The sequence below is a fragment of the Limtongia smithiae genome (assembly GCF_038497785.1).
Source record: "Limtongia smithiae strain NRRL Y-17922 unplaced genomic scaffold V1518scaffold_10, whole genome shotgun sequence".
Classification (NCBI taxonomy): Eukaryota; Fungi; Ascomycota; class Lipomycetes; order Lipomycetales; family Lipomycetaceae; genus Limtongia; species Limtongia smithiae.
In genome coordinates this window covers 202624-221744 of record NW_027117631.1, presented here as the reverse complement: position 1 = coordinate 221744, position 19121 = coordinate 202624, and the positions used below count along the sequence as shown (strand labels likewise).

At 53.1% G+C, this 19121-nt stretch overlaps 7 protein-coding genes across 7 annotated transcripts; 3 read left to right on the top strand and 4 right to left on the bottom strand.

Moving 5' to 3' along the window:
- Nucleotides 1-666: 666 nt before the first annotated feature.
- V1518DRAFT_406738 (major facilitator superfamily domain-containing protein) lies at nucleotides 667-2272 on the bottom strand (the record flags this gene model as incomplete). The annotated part of the gene is made up of 2 exons (XM_066901963.1): nucleotides 667-2143; nucleotides 2208-2272. The coding sequence occupies 2 exons, from the start codon at nucleotides 2270-2272 to the stop codon at nucleotides 667-669; spliced, it is 1542 nt and encodes a 513-aa protein (XP_066758132.1).
- A 2584-nt stretch (nucleotides 2273-4856) lies between these two features.
- On the bottom strand, nucleotides 4857-6998 carry V1518DRAFT_420269 (major facilitator superfamily domain-containing protein). The gene is made up of 2 exons (XM_066904960.1): nucleotides 6574-6998; nucleotides 4857-6513 (listed from the first exon to the last, which is right to left on the bottom strand). Exons 1-2 carry the CDS (start codon nucleotides 6849-6851, stop codon nucleotides 5070-5072), a joined length of 1722 nt encoding a protein of 573 aa, XP_066758131.1. The 5' UTR covers nucleotides 6852-6998; the 3' UTR covers nucleotides 4857-5069.
- Nucleotides 6999-7045: 47 nt separating this feature from the next.
- On the top strand, nucleotides 7046-9320 carry V1518DRAFT_420266 (major facilitator superfamily domain-containing protein). Its single transcript, XM_066904959.1, has 2 exons — nucleotides 7046-7816; nucleotides 7866-9320. The coding sequence occupies exons 1-2, from the start codon at nucleotides 7283-7285 to the stop codon at nucleotides 9126-9128; spliced, it is 1797 nt and encodes a 598-aa protein (XP_066758130.1). The 5' UTR covers nucleotides 7046-7282; the 3' UTR covers nucleotides 9129-9320.
- Nucleotides 9321-9425: 105 nt separating this feature from the next.
- On the top strand, nucleotides 9426-11370 carry V1518DRAFT_420264 (major facilitator superfamily-domain-containing protein). The gene is made up of 2 exons (XM_066904958.1): nucleotides 9426-9879; nucleotides 9935-11370. The coding sequence occupies exons 1-2, from the start codon at nucleotides 9475-9477 to the stop codon at nucleotides 11207-11209; spliced, it is 1680 nt and encodes a 559-aa protein (XP_066758129.1). The 5' UTR covers nucleotides 9426-9474; the 3' UTR covers nucleotides 11210-11370.
- Nucleotides 11101-12988, bottom strand: V1518DRAFT_420261 (uncharacterized protein). The gene is made up of 2 exons (XM_066904957.1): nucleotides 11566-12988; nucleotides 11101-11479 (listed from the first exon to the last, which is right to left on the bottom strand). The coding sequence occupies exons 1-2, from the start codon at nucleotides 12597-12599 to the stop codon at nucleotides 11434-11436; spliced, it is 1080 nt and encodes a 359-aa protein (XP_066758128.1). The 5' UTR covers nucleotides 12600-12988; the 3' UTR covers nucleotides 11101-11433.
- On the top strand, nucleotides 12933-15433 carry V1518DRAFT_420258 (uncharacterized protein). Its single transcript, XM_066904956.1, has one exon. The coding sequence runs from the start codon at nucleotides 13182-13184 to the stop codon at nucleotides 15156-15158; it is 1977 nt and encodes a 658-aa protein (XP_066758127.1). The 5' UTR covers nucleotides 12933-13181; the 3' UTR covers nucleotides 15159-15433.
- A 62-nt stretch (nucleotides 15434-15495) lies between these two features.
- V1518DRAFT_72986 (uncharacterized protein) lies at nucleotides 15496-19084 on the bottom strand. Its single transcript, XM_066906661.1, has 2 exons — nucleotides 18421-19084; nucleotides 15496-18359 (listed from the first exon to the last, which is right to left on the bottom strand). Exons 1-2 carry the CDS (start codon nucleotides 18796-18798, stop codon nucleotides 15834-15836), a joined length of 2904 nt encoding a protein of 967 aa, XP_066758126.1. The 5' UTR covers nucleotides 18799-19084; the 3' UTR covers nucleotides 15496-15833.
- Nucleotides 19085-19121: the final 37 nt, after the last annotated feature.

The window sequence follows — 19121 nt, the reverse complement described above, 5'->3', positions numbered from 1 at the left end:
TGCTTTGAGATCTGTATTAGGGAGACGTATATACTGGGTATCATATTTGTGATATTTGATGGGGGTTCGACTGGCTTTGCATGTTTGTTGGCTATGCCTCTCATTCTTGCTGGAGTTACGTATCAAAATTCGTTGGATCTATTTGCTTTGGTTTGGGTCATTCTTATGTGCTGGTTTCTATATAAATCAAGGTGATTGCTAAAGGTTATAGAAGCTCAGACTTCCGAGTAGTAAAGACGCTGTGTTGCAAGTCAGGGCAATCTGCCATCGGCTTCGCTTCCTACGAGAGCCGTCCGGTCGACAAAGTCGAAAATTGTGATTGCTGATTACTCGACTCGCTGCGAGGCGCTGCACAAGACGGGATATTCAAACCGCATTCCGTTAGCTGCGAACAAGCTCGGACTACGAGTTGAGGCTTCGAGCGGAGCACATATGCAGTTGCACGCTAGCCTGCTAAGACATAGCCCGGTATGCTGGGAAGAGACATCTCCCGCGCTAGACGGCTAAATTGTCCTCGCGCAACGACGTACTACAACAACCACGGCTACCGCAGCTAGGAAAGGCGAGTCTGAGCGAGTCTGAGAAGTGATTAACGAGAATGGCCTGTAGAAAAGGCACAGTATATTTCAAAGTATCAACATGTTAAACGCAAAAAAAAACAAGCCTTTACTCCACCTTTCTCTCTCGGATGCTGGATGTTTTGCTGTCGAGCTCGACGTCGTGGGTGATACCACCATCCTTGTCGCCAACATACTCCATATCGAGACTGTCCGGCACCGTTTCGACGGCGCCGCGGCGCTTAAAGTCCGAGACAATACCAAGATCTTGAAGTCTGCGCTCATCGCGGCGCTGGAAGAAGACCGCGACCGGGATCAGTAGTACCTGCACAGCCGACATGCACACGGAAGAGATGTAGCCAGCGAAATAGCGTGGTGCATCTACTGTCTGCCAAGCACCGAGCGGGACGACGAGATATAACATACAATTGGTAGCGTTGATAGACGCGAGCGTGATCGCGCGTGCCTCGAGATCATGTGCGAATGTCTCCGCAGCCCAAACAATAACGAGATTACCAGGACCGTTGGAGATACCAAGAAGCATGAACGCGGCAAAGAGGGCGGGCTTGGACATATTCCATACGAGCAACATCACGTTGCCAACCAGCATAAGCACGCCCGCGAGCAGCATCATTTCCCATCGGTTGCGGCGCCAGTCCGAATACACAGCAGAGAGTAAAGCAGAGACGATGGAAACGGCGGACGTAACCGTCGACAGGTTGTTGACCGCGCCATCGGAGTAAGTGCCCAGATCGTCGAGCCACAGGAGGAAAGGAGTGCTGGAGCCGTAAGGAGCGAGCCAGAACAGGTTGCCCATGAAGATGAAAACCCAGAATTGCCAGGTCTTCAGAACGCGGAAGAACAGCTCCTTGCTGAGACCCTTGGATGCCTCGAAGCCATCGCCACGAAGACGGTTGAAAGCAAGCTCCTTCTCACGCTGGGAAAACCAGCGCGAAGTCGTCTTCTCAGGCACGTCAGGGAAGAAAAGATAGCCGAAAGCCGCAATGGGGATGGTAATGATGGCACAGACAATGAACAGCCACTGCCATCCACGGAGACCGTGGCTGCCGTCGAGGTTGAGGAGTGCAGACTGCAGGTAACCAGCAACCATAGTCCCAAGAGGCATAGCCGAGTAATAGATAGCATTGCGGCGACCGAGCTCGACGCGCTTGTACCAGCAGTTGACGATGTGCAAACAACCGACGTAGCAAGCGGTCGCCCCAAATCCCACGAAGAAGCGCAGAGCGAGAAGTTGCTCATATGATTTGACGAAAGCAGTTCCGAGAGTGAACAGGCCCCAGATGATCTCGGCAGTGGGAAGATAGTACTGTGAGGGCAGACGGGTGATGAGAATGTTGGAGGGGATCTGGAAGGTGCAGTAGCCGACCTGGTAGACGGCGTTGATGTAATTCAGGCGGTTACCGGTGAGGTCGAGATCTGTCTCCATACCAGAGACGTACGCATTGCTAAGAGCGGAGACATCGAGGTACTTGGTAAAGAAAGCGAGGCAACAGTAACCGAGGACAAGAGTATCAATCTTGCGCACAAGATTGCGCTCCTCCATGGACATCTCAGCGGGATACCAGCTGGAGTCGACAAGAATTAACATATACTCATGAAACGACAAAAAAAACATGGACAACGGCATACCCAGTGACGACATCGAGCCAGGCGAAGAAGCGTTTGAAGATGTTGGGCTGCTTCTCGGAAGTCATGGCGAAATTAGAGAACAGGTAAAGACCAAAGAAACTAGGCTATGCGGGAAGAGTCTTGATAAGCAACAAGACCGACGCAGAACCAAAACAGCACCGAGTGGATGACATTGTTATATAGACGGGCTATGATTATGGTGACGCGCATATCAGATTTCAAATGGCGGGTATGTACAGATAGCATGTCCGTTTTTTTGATTAACGTGTCCTGCTGCTCACGTTGTTATCTCATGATGATAAAGCTAGCACGAAACGCTAGTCCGCTGAAACCTGCATGATAGACGCTGGCGTGGCGCGACAGAGAAGCCCGGCAAGGCGGGATCGTGTCGACGCGCGCTCTCAGCGTGATGTGAAATAGTGCCAACGCCTCAATGGTGGTCGGGCAGCGTCGTCGTCGGCAGCTCGTTGCACTAGCCACCGCCGCACTCGTGTGTCGCTAGCTGCAGTTTCCAAGCGATTGGCCGACGCAGGCAACGGCGGTGCTAGTGCATATACGGCCTAGCGCACTTCATTATCAACGCACCGTAGCTGGGTGCCATACAAGTCTGTTCTCCCGCGCACAATGACGTACTCCTTCTGTTGCGCGTCTTGTTTATATGAACGCCGCTTCTAAATCTTTTCAGCAGTGAGCTTTCCGCTGTGAAACACTGTCGGGATATGCCTGCTGTCTGCTGGCTGCGCGGGAGGAAAGCGGAAGTGCTCCTCTCTTGGGCCCTGGACTGATTGTGACCTCGTTCTGCACACATTGGACACGGACGACGCTCGGTCGTGGGCGTGCGCGAGCTTTGTCGAGGCAGCGGGTCTGACCGACTACTTCCGAATATGTGCCAAGCGCCAAGCGGGCACACGGCACACCACTTCTCTATCTCTCTCTCTCTTACTTCCGCGCGAATTCTCACAGCGGATTGCAACTCCTGAAGAAGCAATCGCCATTAATCATCACCAGTCAGTCAGTCGGCTATGATTCAAAGTCACGCCGTAAGCCTTCGCATCTTGGCTGTCGCGAAAGCCAGAAGCCGTCGCCGTGCAAGCCACCACAACGTGCTTGTGAGTCGTTCTCACACTGCTTCTCTGCTAATCGCAGTCTCCTGGATTCCTCTGTCATCTTGACCTACCGTCTGGAGACGCGCTGAGGTCTTCTGTCCAAAGCTTTCACGGCGCGTGCAGGTTGCCCAGTGCACGATATCAGCATGTGCGCCTGTGCCCTCTCGAGCACGCGCAAAGTCCGCGCCGGACTCCGTGTCTCCGCGATGCTGCAACTTGTAGCGCTACTCAGTTCTCCTTTGAGACAAGAGATTCTCATGCCCTGGGCTAGCTGAAGAGATAGGCTGCTTGTGGCCGAATGCACTATAGGACGACTTGGGTCTCTTGGCATGCTATGGTTGTGCGCGGCGCTCGCACACGGACACTGATACCCCGGCCCTGCTCGCTCGCCCCTCGCCCCTGCCAGCACGGGTCGCCGGACCGAGCACACTGCCCTGGCCGCTGGGCAGATAACCAAGCCCCGGCCCTGGGCCCAGGCACTACTAGACAGCAGGGGGGCGGGGCATGGTGGCTACAGGACTTGCTGTCCGGGTGGCAGGACACCGACCTGACCGGCTTAAAAATGCGTACCGGACTCGCCCATCACACCTGTGCCGGTGCCATCCTCGCAGTGCTCGGCTCGCAGCCCCAAGAACCTACACGACTCTCACGGTACTCGATCACGCGTGGCGCAAAGTTGACTCCTCCGTTTCTGGCAGGACAGATGGTAATGATTCCCGGGAAGGAAGGAGCACGCCAGATAGAGCGACGAGTCGCGACTCGTCGCGACTCGGGGCAAGAATTGGCAGTTAAGACAGCGAATGAGAGTCTGAGAATGTGAGACAAATAGACGACGAAGTAAAACTCCGGCCAAAATGAAACAAGGGCGCGACTGAAATTAGCCAATTAATTTGGCGTGTTACTGCGATATGAGCGCAGTGGCGTATGTGGCGCCGGTGCGCCTCGCCGCCGTAAGGAGAAGCATGTCGTGAACTGCTGCTCCTCCTGCGCGCACCCTTTGCTGACAGCTGGCTAGCAGGCTAGCACTATCTGGCTCCGGGGCCACTTACAGTAACAGCTTGTGCACTGGTGCCAGCCAAGAAAGACCATCGTCAGAGCGTGCTCGTGCAGAGAGCACGTCCTGAGTCCTGCCCGCACGAACGCACGCGGAGGCCTCTGCCGTCGTCGCACGGCCGCCTGGGTACCGCCCTCCGCCGCAGCCCATGCGGCACCGGCTAGCGGCTCTGACCGGCATGCCCTGCCCAGGTGCCACACGGTCAGCCCTTCCTTACGCGTCCCTTGGCTTCGAATCTCCGCTTTGACTCCCGGAATCCCGCTGCCATGCAAGCCGCATGGTGTTCGAAGCTGCCAACAGGATGCTACGACTCGCAGATTCCTCGGCGACTGGAACAAGGCGGCGCGGCGATGGTGGCGGGATGAGGGGTGGCGGGATGGGGATGGCTGGGCAGCGCAGAGCCCGCGAAATTGGGGCCGCCTAAGCCGGTCTACTGCTTAACGGCGAAGTTGCCAGAAAAAACTCAAACCAATCCAACAACCCGCCTCCGTCCCCTTGCTCCTTCAATTATTATGCTTCCTCTGGAAAACGCTCTATATTCAAAACATGTGGTGCATGCTCAGTAGACAACCCCCCCTTCTTCCATGCAAATGCAATCTCTATCATGTCGAGTCATGAAAATATATCCTTCCCCATCCCGCATCTGAAATTTCCCCAATTTTTTCGTTGAATCATCGTCTCTTTTTTCTCCAAAGGGTCCGCTCATATCCTGAGTCTGAAATCCAGTCGCACGTTACCCTTATCAGTGCTGTGTGCTGTGTACTCTTCGCGCTCGAGCTCCGTCATCTTCTCCCACACCTGGTCGCGGCGTTTGTTCTCGGCCATGAAATACCTGGAGATGCCGAACGCGAGAAACATAGACGCAATGTTGAGCGCAAGTAGCACGTACGTCCCCTTGTGGTAGTACGGTGCGTCGTCCGTCCGAAACACATTCGCCGCCGTCAGGTTACCGAGTTGCACCGCGATATTGTAAAGACTCTGCGCGAGCGCGCGGCGGTCAGGATCGTTCGAGTTTGCGGACACCCAGGACACGAGAATCGGCTGGTAGTACGGATATCCCAGCACCCAGGTGTACGACGCAAAGCGCCACCATCTGCTAGCCGAGTAGGGAAGGTACTGCAGGAAGATGAGATTCGGGAACACCCAAATAGCGGACAGCACCGCGAACACCCACTTCTTCCGATAGTAATCCGACAACCGTGAGAAAGTCGTCGTCATGAAAATGTTGATCAGTGCGTATGGGATAATCAACAGATTAATCGTAGTCGTGCTGAAGTTCAAGAAACGCATGTTGATCGGGAAATAGTACCGCAGCGTGACCGATGGAATGAAGCCGATGTATCCAAGCAAGAACACCGGCGCGAGATACTTGTCCGTGAGCGCACCAAACACTGAGCGCGCAATCTGTCCGGGAGTCTGTCGCTTCCCGACATCCTTACTGCTCTGGTTCTTCTTGGAGGGATCATCGTGCTCCACACGCGCACGCAGTATTGCGGCTTCGCGCGGCGTGAACGTGCTCGCAATACCGGGCTTCTTGAGCGAGGGAATGAGGAAGAACGTTGCGATGCCAATGCCGGTCGTCAGGATGCCTTCGAGCAGCAATAGCCACTGCCAGTTCTTCAACGAGCCAACGTCGGTCATGAGCAGGATTCCGGATGCCATCAGCGCGGACAGCACATTCGTACCGGCCTGCGTCGCCCAAATCCACGATAACCGGATGGAAAGCTCGTCAGTCTTGTAGAAGGAAGACACGTAAAAGGCAAGACCAGAAACAAAACCGCCCTCGCAAAATCCAAGGGCCGCACGTGTAAACAGGAACAACGGCCGCGAGCTGATGAGAAACTGCACAGTCGACACGATGCCCCATGCTGTCATAATCGTCGGTAGCCATCGCTCCGGACCGAACCGTTTGTTCATAAGCTGCGATGGCACCTCGAGCGACAGGAAGAAAATCAGGAACAGCGACTGGCCGATGTTGTAATCGTCCGTCGACATGCGCGTGTCGATAAGGAAGTCCGAAGAGAGCACTTGCTGGATGTTCGATCGGTCCAGGTCCAACGAGAAAAACATGACGCATGCAAGAACCATCACTCGAATATCAGTCTTCCGGCGCACAACATTCTCCTCTTCCTCGGTCCATGCTTGCCTGTTCCCGCAGTCAGCAACTCACACTGACATTGTAAAAAAAAGGTGAGTTATCACATACTGTCCGTTCTTCAATGCCTCCTGGATGATGGCGGCTTCATACTCATACTCAGTCACCTCCTCCTCCTTTTCCTCATCCACGAGCATTCCGTCGCCGTCCTCGTCCATCTCAACGGCGCCATATGCGGCCTTGCCCTTCTCGATAAGCAGGGATGACGACTCGCCGCCAACAATGTCGCACAGCACGTCATCGGCCTCGCTGGCCACAATAGTGGTCTTCTCGTCAAAACTGCTGCCATCGCTCTCGTTATCTCCTGTTTGCGTCATCTTTGCTGTCATCGGGGTGCGGTGCTCTTGACGTGATGGCTGAACTGCCGATGACGAGCGAACTGCAATGGCGGTGTGCCGCGGTTCCAGCGGTGCTCGCGGGCTTTTGGTGCGATAACAATTTTAAAGTTTAGAGGTAGGGTTTTGTGTGCGTCGACTCGGTCTAAAATTTGAATCATCCTCAGGTCTACGACGCCGTGGTTGCTACTGAACTAATTTGCAGATTTTGTTCTGGGCGGTCTGGTTAAACACAAAGGTCATAGGCCAAGAATAAAATCGCCAAAATGGATCAGTGTCGAAGCGCAAGGATCTGTCGCGCGATAGCCGATAACTGCGCGCCGTCCAGCAGGACGAGCAAATATTATTACATGCACGTGTAATCCGGGTCCCCGTGATAGTCTGTACACTGCTATACTCTTCGAAGGGGGCTATCCTGGAGTCATATGCGCCCGCACGACAAGTGCCAGGGTCTAGTCATCCCATTCCCTCCCTCACCTTCCCTCCATACCCCCAGCGCACATGTTGAACGCGATGCACTGCGCGACACGTACATGGATCACACAAATTACGACAAGGTAGCCGCTGCCGACGAGGAGGAAGCGTTCAGTGACAACATCGAGTCGCTGATCTCGGTAGGCCTGCACGATGACCGCGACCACCACCAATACCACGGCCATGCCGACTCGCTGATTCACGACGAGATCAACCCCGTTCTGCGCACAGCCACATCTCGCTCGTCGATTGATTTGTCGCTTGCAGATATTGACATATTTCGCGATGATCCTGCATACGAACCTCCGCGATGGCGACGGATAATAGGGCAGCTGTGGGATACAGTGAGCAAGCCTCCAAACGAGCGTCGGTATATCGAGCGTCTGGATAAGTTTATCCTCACGTATGCGCTACTGTCGTACGGACTAAAGTCTTTAGACGTCAGCAATATCAGCAATGCGTTTGTCTCCGGCATGCAGGAGGATGTGAGCTTTACTTGATTCCATCTCGCGGCACTTAATCTAACTATCGTAGCTACACCTTTACGGGCAAGAGCGAAACCTATTTTATAGCACCTACAGCGCAGGCTACTTACTCGGCTCTACTCCCTCACAAATCATCATCAATCGGATTCGGCCCTCAACTTGGGTCCCTTTTTGTGAATTCACCTGGTCTATCCTCGTCGGCTTCCTATGCGCCGTGCGCAGCGCAAAGCAAATTTACGTACTACGCTTCCTCATCGGCCTTTTTGAGTCTGCGTCGTATCCCGCGTTTGCATACATCCTTGGCAGCTGGTACGGCCCAGATGAGCTTGCAAAACGAATGGGAGTATACGACTGCGCGGGATATGTTGCGAATATGCTGGCTGGATATTTGCAGGCGGGAATATACGCGACCATGAACGGCGTGTTTGGAGTCGCAGGATGGCGGTGGATGTTTGTCATTGACGGCATCCTTGGCTTCCCAATTGCATTCTGGGGGTACTATTGTATCCCTGATTTCCCGAATAATACACGAGCAAGGTGGCTGTCAACAGAAGATAGAGAGCTTAGTCTCATACGAATGAAGCTGCTCGGGCGCAAGGAGCCACGCAGGTTGACTGTGAAGCGATTCATCGACATGTTTTTCCGGTCGTGGCGGCCATGGCCGTTCCTCATTTCGTACACGATGCTCTGGACATCTGGAACCTCAGGATACTTCAACTTGTGGCTCAAATCACTCAAGATCTTTTCAGTCGAAGAACTCAACATCATTCCCACCTTTGGATACGCTCTGGGTCTGGTGTCCGGTTTTGCCTTCGCGAACCTCTCTGACCGTACCAAGTACCGTTGGCCATGGCTTTTCCTCGCTACCTTCTTCCGCTTCTTGGGTTCCTTACTCCTGGCAATATGGGACCTCCCCTTTGGTGTCATATTCTTCGCAAACATGTGCAGCTATCTCGGCGAGCCCGTATGGTCGCTGTTAATCACCTGGGCCGCTGAGGAATTCCAAGACGACGCTGAGCTACGCGGTCTTCTTGCCGCGGTTGGCAACACGCTCGGGTCGTTTTTCATGCTATGGTTGCCGTTGCTCTTGTTCCCCACATACCAAGCGCCGCACTATAAGCTCGGATACATTTTTACGACAATATTTGACGTCATTGATTTTGCTGGCTTGCTGGCGTTCTTATACTTTGCGAGGAAGGACAGGAAACGTAAGGATGTGATCATCAACAAGTTTGGCTATGCTGTCAACAGAGACGAGTATCTTCAGGATATTTTCGAGCTGCAAAATGTTCCTGTCGATGAGTACCGCTAGACTTTCCTTAGTCTTATCGTTTGATGAACAGGAACGTCTCGTTGTCACTCAGTTTTCAAGCGCAACTGCGTCGGACATCGCCGATATCGCGAACTGCTAGTTTCTATCACAGCACCTGCTTCATATTAGAAATTGCTCAAACATCCATGTATATATGAATAGAATAAAAACTATCAGTAAATATCTAACAAATTGAACGGCAAGCTGAGCCAGAGCAACCGTCTCTTGAGTCAGCGAGTCGCCGTCTGAGCTAGGAAGGCAAAATAAAGTTTTTCCGACGCCCATTTAGAAATTCAATACCCTTTCATCTCGCAATCAGCTGCTGTCGAAGTCATCATTTGCAATCATGGCGACTGCCCGGGAGCGACGCAATTCGCTTGTCGATCAAGAAACCGCGCGGCTACTAGGCGAATTTGACGAGCGCGACGATGCTGTGTTCGCTGAGGGCGAGGACGGCGCTCCGGGGGATGACGCTGCTGCCGAAGAGCAGATTGCGGAACAGGAAGTGAACGAACTCAGCACAAAGGCGCTGCTCACACTGTTTTGCTCGCTGTACATTGGTGTCTTTTTAAGTGCGCTTGATGGCACGATTATTGTCACGCTCATGTCTTATATCGCGTCGGAGTTTCAGGAATTCAGGTCAGTGTCGTGGATCGCGACGTCATATCTTATCGCGTTGGCAGCCTTTCAGCCATTATTCGGAAAAGTATCGGATATTTACGGTCGCAAGGCAATGCTTATGTTTAGTAACGTATGCTTTGATTTGAGGTTGTCGTAGTTTCCCAACATTTACTGACCTTCGCAAGCTCATGTTCGCTATCGGATGCGTCCTGTGTGGACTGGCCCCCTCTATTTGGTTCCTTGTATTCGCTCGTATTATCGCCGGCATTGGTGGCGGCGGTCTCAATTCCTTGTCGGTGATCACCCTGAGTGACCTTGTTCCTCTACGGCAGCGGAGTTTGCTTCAAGGGATCGGCAGTCTGCTGTACAACTCCGGCGCTGCTTTCGGCGGTGTCTTCGGCGGTATCATCACAGACGCTATCGGCTGGCGCTGGGCGTTTTTCATTCAAGTTCCGTTTGTGCTCGTGTCTGCGACCGCGATTCACATGAACTTGAAGGGCAAACCGGCAAGTGAGATTGAGACCGACCGGTTGAAGCGTATTGACTTTGCTGGCTCCTTCACGCTTGTGTCTGCGCTCGCGTTGTTCTTGCTTGCATTATCGATGGGCGGAAACTATCTTCCCTGGACGCATCCATTCATTTTCGTTCTTTTCCCGCTGTCGTTCGCGTTCCTCGCCGCTTTCGTGCACATTGAGTCCAAGGTCGCGCTCGAGCCTGTGTTGCCAGTTCAGTTCCTCAAGGACCGCACTATTTTTGGATCCGCGCTCTCGAACTCGCTAATATTCATGATCAGCTACTCGCACTTGTTCTACGTGCCCATCTACTTGATCGCAGTCCGTGGAGTGTCTGCCACGGCTGCTGGAACAAACATTATTTCCAATTTCGTCGGCACTGGCATCGGTTCCGTTGCAACCGGCTCGTACATGCGCGCAACTGGCAAGTACTACAAGCTCATCATGTTTAATGCTACTTTACTCTTCGTGGGTTGCATTTTGGTCGCGACTTACGACATGAACACTTCCACCGCCGTGCAAGTGCTCTACCTCATCGTTCCTGGTATCGGTTTCGGCTCGTTGTTGACTTCGACGCTAATTGCACTGATTGCCTCCGTGCCTCACGAGTTCCAAGCTGTCACGACCTCGATCCAGTACGGTTTCCGCGCGACCGGTTCTACTATCGGCGTCTCGATATCATCCGCAATTTTCCAGAATGTGCTCGCGACGCGTTTGTACGAGAAAATCACTGGCCCTGGTTCGAGCGAGATTATTAACCGCGTGCTCAACTCAGTCGAGGAGGTCGGACTACTACCTGAAAATTACAAAGAGGCTGCAATCGCGTCGTACTTGGACGCGTGCAAGTCCGTATTTTATTTTGCGATCGTATTGGGTGTGCTGGTTATTGGGTCTTGCGCCATCATGAAGGAACACACTTTGCATACCACTATGCAGAGAAGAACATAAGTGATAGAAGCTAGTGATAGAACAGAAACGGGAAGGAAAAAGTTTGGGAGAGTAACGAACAGTTTTGTACACATTTTGGTTGAAATAGATCACACAAAGGAGCCAGTCTCGCATGATGTTGTAGCAACAGCATCCGGAGTGTCAAACTCGTCTAACACAATGCGAATTATCAACTAGCTAGTTGAGCATACAGTCATACACTATCAGAACACGACACCAGCGTCTTACATAAACCCGCGTCCCAGCATCTGTGGATTCAGCAGTACGCGTCTATATAACAGAGAATTTCGTGAGCTACAATAAGCACAGCTTACCAGCGCGGCGCTCTGCCTCGCCACGACTCGGCTCGAACATACCTTCCACCGGGTACCTCTGGCTGCGCTGGAGCGGTCTCGAGCCTTGACTCACTAGCAAGCAGCACGCGTGCATGAACAACACGATCATCCGCAACTGCGTTATCAAGCTTTGCGATGCATTGGTCTGCAATGGTGCGTTCTGCGAATATCACATCTGCGTCGACACCGCCGTCCGCGCTGGGAGCTGTGCAGCACCTTTCGACGCGCACGCCGAGCGCAGCGGATAAGAACGCCATCACGTCTGCATCGGTTGTACCGCGTGCAAGATTGCTAATACGCACATGGGTGCGGCCGCTGCTTCCTCTAATTTCGAAGCGCTCAGTCGGGATCGCGACGGGGGCTGTAACTGTGTACGGTCCGGGTTGCACGGCGTTATGATGCGGGGCGCTGCTGCGGACAGCTTTCGTCGCCAGAGAGCTGGTGGTTTTGCCGTGCAGTGCTTGGTATAACGGATTATTCGCAAGTTGCTTCGCGATCACACTTTGCCGCGTCGCGCCGGCGGACGCACTCGTAATCGGCACCGTTCCAGTCACTCGCGCTGATGACGCCATGTTGACTTTTCGTTGAGCCACCAAAGGACTCGGTGTCGGCTTGCCTATCCGCGCGGCAAATGAGTTCGTGGTCGCTGCATTTGAGCTGTTGTTCGCCCGCGAATTCACAAGCCCCACGGTAGTCCACTTGTTGCTGTTGTTGCTTGTGGAGCCCAGTCTGCTACCAAAGCTCTTGCTCTCATTATGGCTTTCGTGCCGGTCATGTTCCCATTGTCCTTCGGGCGCACCCTCGCTTGCCTTGCTACTCTTGCTTCCATTCAGCCTGCCCTCATGGTTGTTCTCGTCTAGGCTGTCGTACCGATCATGGCCCGATCTAGCCTCAGGTGTACTCTGAGCTGGTGCACCGACTTTGGCAGAGCGGGAGCTACTAGCACCGAGACGTATCGCGAAATTCTTGATCTCTTCAGCCTGTTGTTGACGTTCGTACCCATCGTGACCCCAGTGGCCTTGTGGTGCTATCACGGCCTGATATGACTGTAGCATGGGCACTCGCGCATCAGCTATATAACATGACGAACATTGAAAAAGGCATTACATACTCTGTTACTGCGTGCGCCGGTCCGTACACCGCCGCGCCCGCCTCGTGAGTACACGGTGCTGGTTGGTGTCCTAGACGATCCACCTGTCGCTGCGTTAGATTCTGTTATAAACAATCTGCCACAAAGCGCGCCGTCACGCACTTGATTGATCGATATCAATATCCATTTGACTCATTTCATGAAATTATTCCCAGACGTCGACGAGGTTGCGTCTAAGATGTTGTTGATGGTATACAACGGCCGGCGCTGGTGCGCAATGCGCGCCGCGGAGATGGAACACAAATGCCCCAACCCATAGAGCAGATTAACTCAAGGTTGCCTCATCGCGTCCGTTGATTGTCGCCTCCGAGGGCAGTCCAAATTGCAATTTGCACTCTTTTCGCCCTACGAGGCTGATACTCTACTGATTTTGCTTTGCACAAGTAACTCTCGTGATTGTTATACCTTTCCGAACTTCACATACCCCATTCTCTTACCCGTGACGCATGCCACATCCATCGCACAACATCAACGAATTCCCGGCATAATGGCGATCCACCAAATGATGGCGCTGACACTGATGCGCATCTTCTTGCTATTGCACAATATCTGCACGATTTTCATTCTCTCGCCTATCGAGATTGTTATTTCTATTCTGCGCCCTTTCTGTCCCCCGTCCGCATTCCGCGACTGGGAAGTCGCGCCAGAGGGCCATGGAAGCAGAAGAGATTCCGGCACGGCACTAGGTTCAAGGAGGCGCCATCGTAGCGGCGCAATTGCTGCAACGACGGCGGTGAATGCGATCGGGACGATTACGGGAGCTGGGCACTCATCGTCGTTTGGATCAGCAGCTTCTGTACAGCGATATACGCCGTACGACGACGAATTGACGTATTCTGGCGCTCGTCGCAGCCGATACAGCATTAATGATGACATTGCATCACCTTTTATCAGTAGCAACCAACCATCGATGACTACTCTACGATCGGTATCGCTTGAAAGTGCTACCGGCGGCAGCAGCGGCAGACAGCAAGATGATGTGGAAGTTGTTGTCGAAGCAGGACAACGCGCCCCGACGCGGAAACGCGCGGCTAGCGGTGCTAGTGGGGAGAGCTCGAATTCTTCGGGACGGGTTCGTAGCGCATTCCGGAAGTACATGTCCCAGCGTATGACGCCTGCGGCGTCCACCACCACAGCAGCATTGCCGAGGGCGGCGACAGCTGCTAGTATTGCGCCAGCAACGACTGTTTCCAGGCAAGCAACTCCTACACCTGCTACATCTCCACCGCTCTCCACATCATCCTCTCGCGTATCGAGCCAATCCACAAGTACCTTTCGTCCTTACGTCGCAACCGGCACTAGCGCCCGCGTCTCATCATGGCCTGACCTTCGCTCCGCCTCCGACAGCCGTGCGCCGTCACCATCGCCGTCAGATTCTAGCGAGCGTCGCCGTCGTCGCGGATGGTCTGGATCGTCATCTTCTACGGCTGCAGGACAGCGCGCGGAGAAGCAATCCCCCCGCGCAGGGCCGCCCACGGTGAAGGATAGGGTTATCATGTCGGACAACAAACTGGGCGAGTTCTTGCGCATGTCGCATGAACGACGAAATGAACCGACGACTACGAGTAAGCGGAAAGATAAAGCTGCGTTAAAGGCGGAGAAGTCTGCCGAAGCAGCCAAGGCATCGTTGACGCAGGCGTTGGTGCCATTGTTGACTACGGAGCAGGCCACGATCAATTCTGTGACGGTGTCGTCCTCCATGAATATGTATGCCGACAGTACTACTGACGGCGTCGCAGCTGAATCAGCTCAGGAGCCAGTTCGCTTTGCGACCACTGACCTGTCACAGATAAAGGAGCCGCAGCAACCGGTACGACAGCCATTAAGACTGCGATTCAGTACGCAGCATCGCTCGCGGCGGGAGCGCGAACAGGAGGCTAAAGATACCAGTGTCGGCAGTAACAGTGTTGAGGAGATTTCTGGTAGCAGCAACGCCGCTGGTGGGGTCAAAGAGAATGTGCTAGAGCAGCTAATTCGCAGCGGCGTGGACTCCTCGTCAAGAGAGGCAACTTATGACTCCTTCTCCTCCATTGAACCGCCCGGGACGGTAACAACACCGCCAACGCTGTCTCTCACTACTCCTTCCAGCGCATCACCGTCAACTATCACTACCGGCGTAGCGCCGCCGTCACCATCTCTCTCATCCACTTCCGGCATATCCGCTTCGACGTCAACAACAACCACCTCCGCTACCACGGCCGCAACGCAATTTTCCGTGAGCCTGCGCCGCGTCTTCCATGTTAACAAGAAGAGCGCTGGTACCGCACTATCACCGGCTTCATATACCTCGCCGCCGCCGTTGCCAATGCCGACAGCTGCCTCTGCCACGTTGCTTGCATCTGCTAGCGCATCGCAGTCATCGGCTTCCACCTCGGCTTCTGCTTCTTCATCGTTATCTGCTGTATCGACGGCTGTGTCTACGGAGTCTGAACCTACCATGCATGCTCCTCAGCACCAAAAGTAACCAATCTGACATTTGCCAATATCCCACCATCTCTCCTTTGTTCTGTACATCAATATGAGGGTGGCCGTATAAGTATTATCTGTGCTCTGAGTTTTCCCCCGTTTCAGTTTCTTGCGCTTCCAGTAGTTCAATCCCTAGGAGTTTCTACGTTTTACGATCAGATTCTATCGCTCTAATAGATAAAGATAGACAAATCATGCGTGTAATAGACAATAATTATTCATCCAGACCACAAGGACAACAAAATGCCGCGCTCTTATCAAAACCCAACCGCGTCAACGCCATAGGGCTGCGGCATATGAGAGAAAAGTGGAGGAGCACAAAGACTAACAATGACTAATCAAAGTTTTCATATTTAGGGATAATAGAATTAATATAAAATGAAACGGAAGGGAAATACACAACATATGAGAAGCGCCCTCCCGCGTTGCACAACTCTCAAGACTTTTGTATCGCTTGTTGTCACATCATACCCAACTAAGCATGGAATAAGAAAAGCATAACCAGACGATACACACACACTATAACAAAAAAAAGAGCACATAAAATAAACAGGAAAACACAGATAATCTGCAAAACGAAAAAATAAAAACCCAAATTAATGATTTTTTAACCTGTTGTGGCATTCTTTGTCTCTTTCTCGCGAGAGCCGAACAACAATGCAATATCGAAAGCCTACCGGAACCGATTCATCTGCCGACTCTTGGCAAGTTCCTTGAGCGCTTGCTCCTTCTCGGCCTCCTTGTGGATCTGTGTAATCGTCTTCGGCCCCTTGTCGGAATTCTTTGACCTCCAGCCAGCTTTCCGCAGGTCCAGAATATCGTAAATCATGAACTTCAGACGACTGTTCAGGTTGCTGCTATCGCTGGTATATGCAAGCAGACGATTAAAGTAGGTATTTATGTGATCCTTATGCGCCTTATCTTGCTCAAGTTTGGGACCAATCGTCCGCAACAGTCCGCACAAGCTCTCGATCTCTTCCTCACTCGGGTCTTCGACGAGAAGACTCTGCAGACACCGGTGAATGATCTTGGCGGAAATCATGTCAAGAATGAACAGCTCGCCAACGAAACGAACGAGACCACGACCACGACGTTTTGCAATTGCTTGCTTGTAGTATTCGTCAGACAGGAGTTCAACAGTTGGTGCTGAAGATGAATTCTCTTCCTTTCCTTCCTCGTTCTTTCCGCCCCAGCCCTTTTCGAAATGCTGCTGGCACCGACTCAACAGGTAGAGACGGAAAAGAGCGCCACCACGTACGAGATTACCCGTCTTGTCGACAACTCCCTCCTCGGTGATATCAGGATCAAGCGAATCCTGAACCTTCTTGCAGAATTGAGCGTACATCTTCGACCAGTGCTCCTCGTCTCGAGCCTTCTCGAAAGTGAGAGTAATAACTTGCCGCAAAGTACGTCCATCCTTCTCCCACTTGGACTGCGAGACAATCTCGATGATCTGGTCGGAAATGGTGTCAAACTTCTCAAGCGTCATCTTGTTAAGCAAACCGTTGACCTTGCGCTGAACGACATCCGGGTTAAGAATAACAGAACCGTCGGGAGCCAACTCCTCATCAGCCTCCTTCTTCTTTCGAGGCTGCCATCTGTTCGCAGACAACTGAAGTGGCTCCGGCTTCTCCTCAACAGGAGGAGGCGGCGCCTCTGCAGCAGCAACAGGCATATCTCGGGCACTTGAACTCCGCTCTGGTCGTTTGCGTTCGCCGCCGCGACCGCTGCCACCACCGCCGTTAGCCTTGGTTCGCCCGCTAGGCATACCCTGGATAAGCTGGCCGATGTTATTGAGCGAGTTCGTCCGGTTCATGCCAGCGAGAGGATTCGTGCCGGGACGCATATTCTTCATACCAGACTGGCCCATCGCGCCGAACTGGCCCATCGCACCAAAAGGCATTCCCATCGTAGCAGCGCGAGGTGGCTGTCGCGGATTAGCGCCGCTGTTCGATCGGCTGACTGACGGTCGCTTGTTTCCATCATCATTGTCCTGAATATTCTTCATTCGCTGATCCCAATCCTCGGTAGGCTTTTGGACGACTATGGCTTGGAATTGCAGCAAAAAGGTGAAGTCGTACTTGAGATTTGGCGCACCCTGGAAAGGAAGCTTGGTGCCCTCTGGATAGGAAGCAGCAGTAAAATCATTCAAGAATTCAGCCTTCTTCAAACATTTGGCAAACGCGAAATTGTCCTTTGCGGGCTTCGACACGCTCTGGTCGTCGCTGGCAGGCTCAGCCGCAGCAACAAGAGTAACATCCTTGGCTTCGGGGTCGAGCTCCTTAATAGACTCTGTCTCCGACTCAGTAACGGAAGAATCAGGAGTAGCCGCAGCAGCAGCAGCTGCTGCTGTAGCTGCTGCTGCTGCTGCTGCTGTGGAAGCTTCAGCCTCGTCCTTCTTCTTCCTAAGAAGTTCCTCGGCCTCCTTCTTGGCGAGTTCCTCCTTCTCCTTCGCAAGTCGCTGTTCTTCTTCCTTCTGAATGCGGTCTTGCTCTTCCTTCTTGGCGCGGTCTTCCTCTTCCCTCTTCACGCGCTCCTCTTCTTCCTTCTTGAGACGCACTTCTTCTTCTTCCTTCTTGATGCGCTCTTCTTCGGCTGCCTTTATGCGGTCTTCTTCTTCCTTCTTGACACGAGCTTCCTCTTCCTCCTTCTTAGCGCGAGCCTCTTCTTCTTCTTTCAGCTTGCGTTCCGCCTCCTCCTTCTCGCGGGTCTCCCTTTCGCGGTCCTGAATGAGCTTCTCACGAACTTCAGCAATAGCACGCTCCTGGCGTTCACGCTTCTCGTCCTCGCTAAAAACAGGAGTGCCACTCGCTGTCCGGTTGTGTCCGAGGCTGGGAACTGGGCTCACGGAAGTGGCTGGCGTTGCCTTGCGCTCAGGGGCAGCCAACACAGCGTGTGCGAGAGTAGGAGTAGACGCATTACTCGACGGCTTGGGTTCGATCTTCACCTCGGCATGTGTCTCGGGATTGATAATTTTGATCGCGTGACTGACTACCTTCTGGGTCGCAGGGGTAAAAGTAGCGGCGGGGGAAGAGCCCACTGTAGCGGGAGCCACACGCGGACTGTGGTCAGAAACGTTGCCGGATCGGTCGTTCCCCTGATAGTACACGCCGGCAGAGTTGGCCGGCTGATAGACCTGCGAGGTATACCGGCCGTTGTATGCAAACTGCTGAGGCTGATAATACTGATCAGGCATGAACTGCAGGGGGTAGAATATTAATATTGAAATGGTGGCAAAATAAGAATCTGCGAAGACGTACCGGAACCTGCTGCGCTTGATGGTACGGCAGAGCCGACTGAGAATAGTACTGATTGCCACCGACCCACGGCGGCATCACCATCGGCTGCGCTAGTTGGGACGGCGACATCTGTGGTGTGACAGCCGGAGACTGCGAAAAAGATCGGTTGTTGCGGCCATTGTTCTTGTGCGGAGACTGTGCGTATGGCTGCTGCTGAAAAGTAGAGTTGACCGCTCCCCTGGTGGGCAGACCTCTGTGCTGAGTGCCGGACGTGTAGTTGTTGTAGCTGCCGTAAGAGTTATTCACTGTGCCGTTATAAGGCTGCTGTTGGCTGAGACGAGGTGACTGAGGGGGAATCTGAGTAGTCGCTGTCGTTGGCGCCGTTGTAGCGTTTCGCATGTGACTGTTGCCCACGAGAGCGCTCGGCGGAGTAGGTTGGGGCGAAATGGTCTTTGAAGAAAAAAGGGATTAGAAAAAATCCCTTATGTGGATGAATCCAAAAATAAATTTGGATGAGCGGAGTCCGGGAAAAGAAAGAGACTTCTCCTTGGACAGGACGGAGAACAGAAGGAAGAGAAGGGAGAAGACAGGATTGTCAAAAAAAAGCGGCGGCGGCGAGATGAGATAGCTGTGCGCGAGAGAAATGCGCATTAAACGCCACAACTATGCTGCGGTACCGCATTTGTGCTGGCGCAACTGCGCCACCGCAATGGCACTGCCCG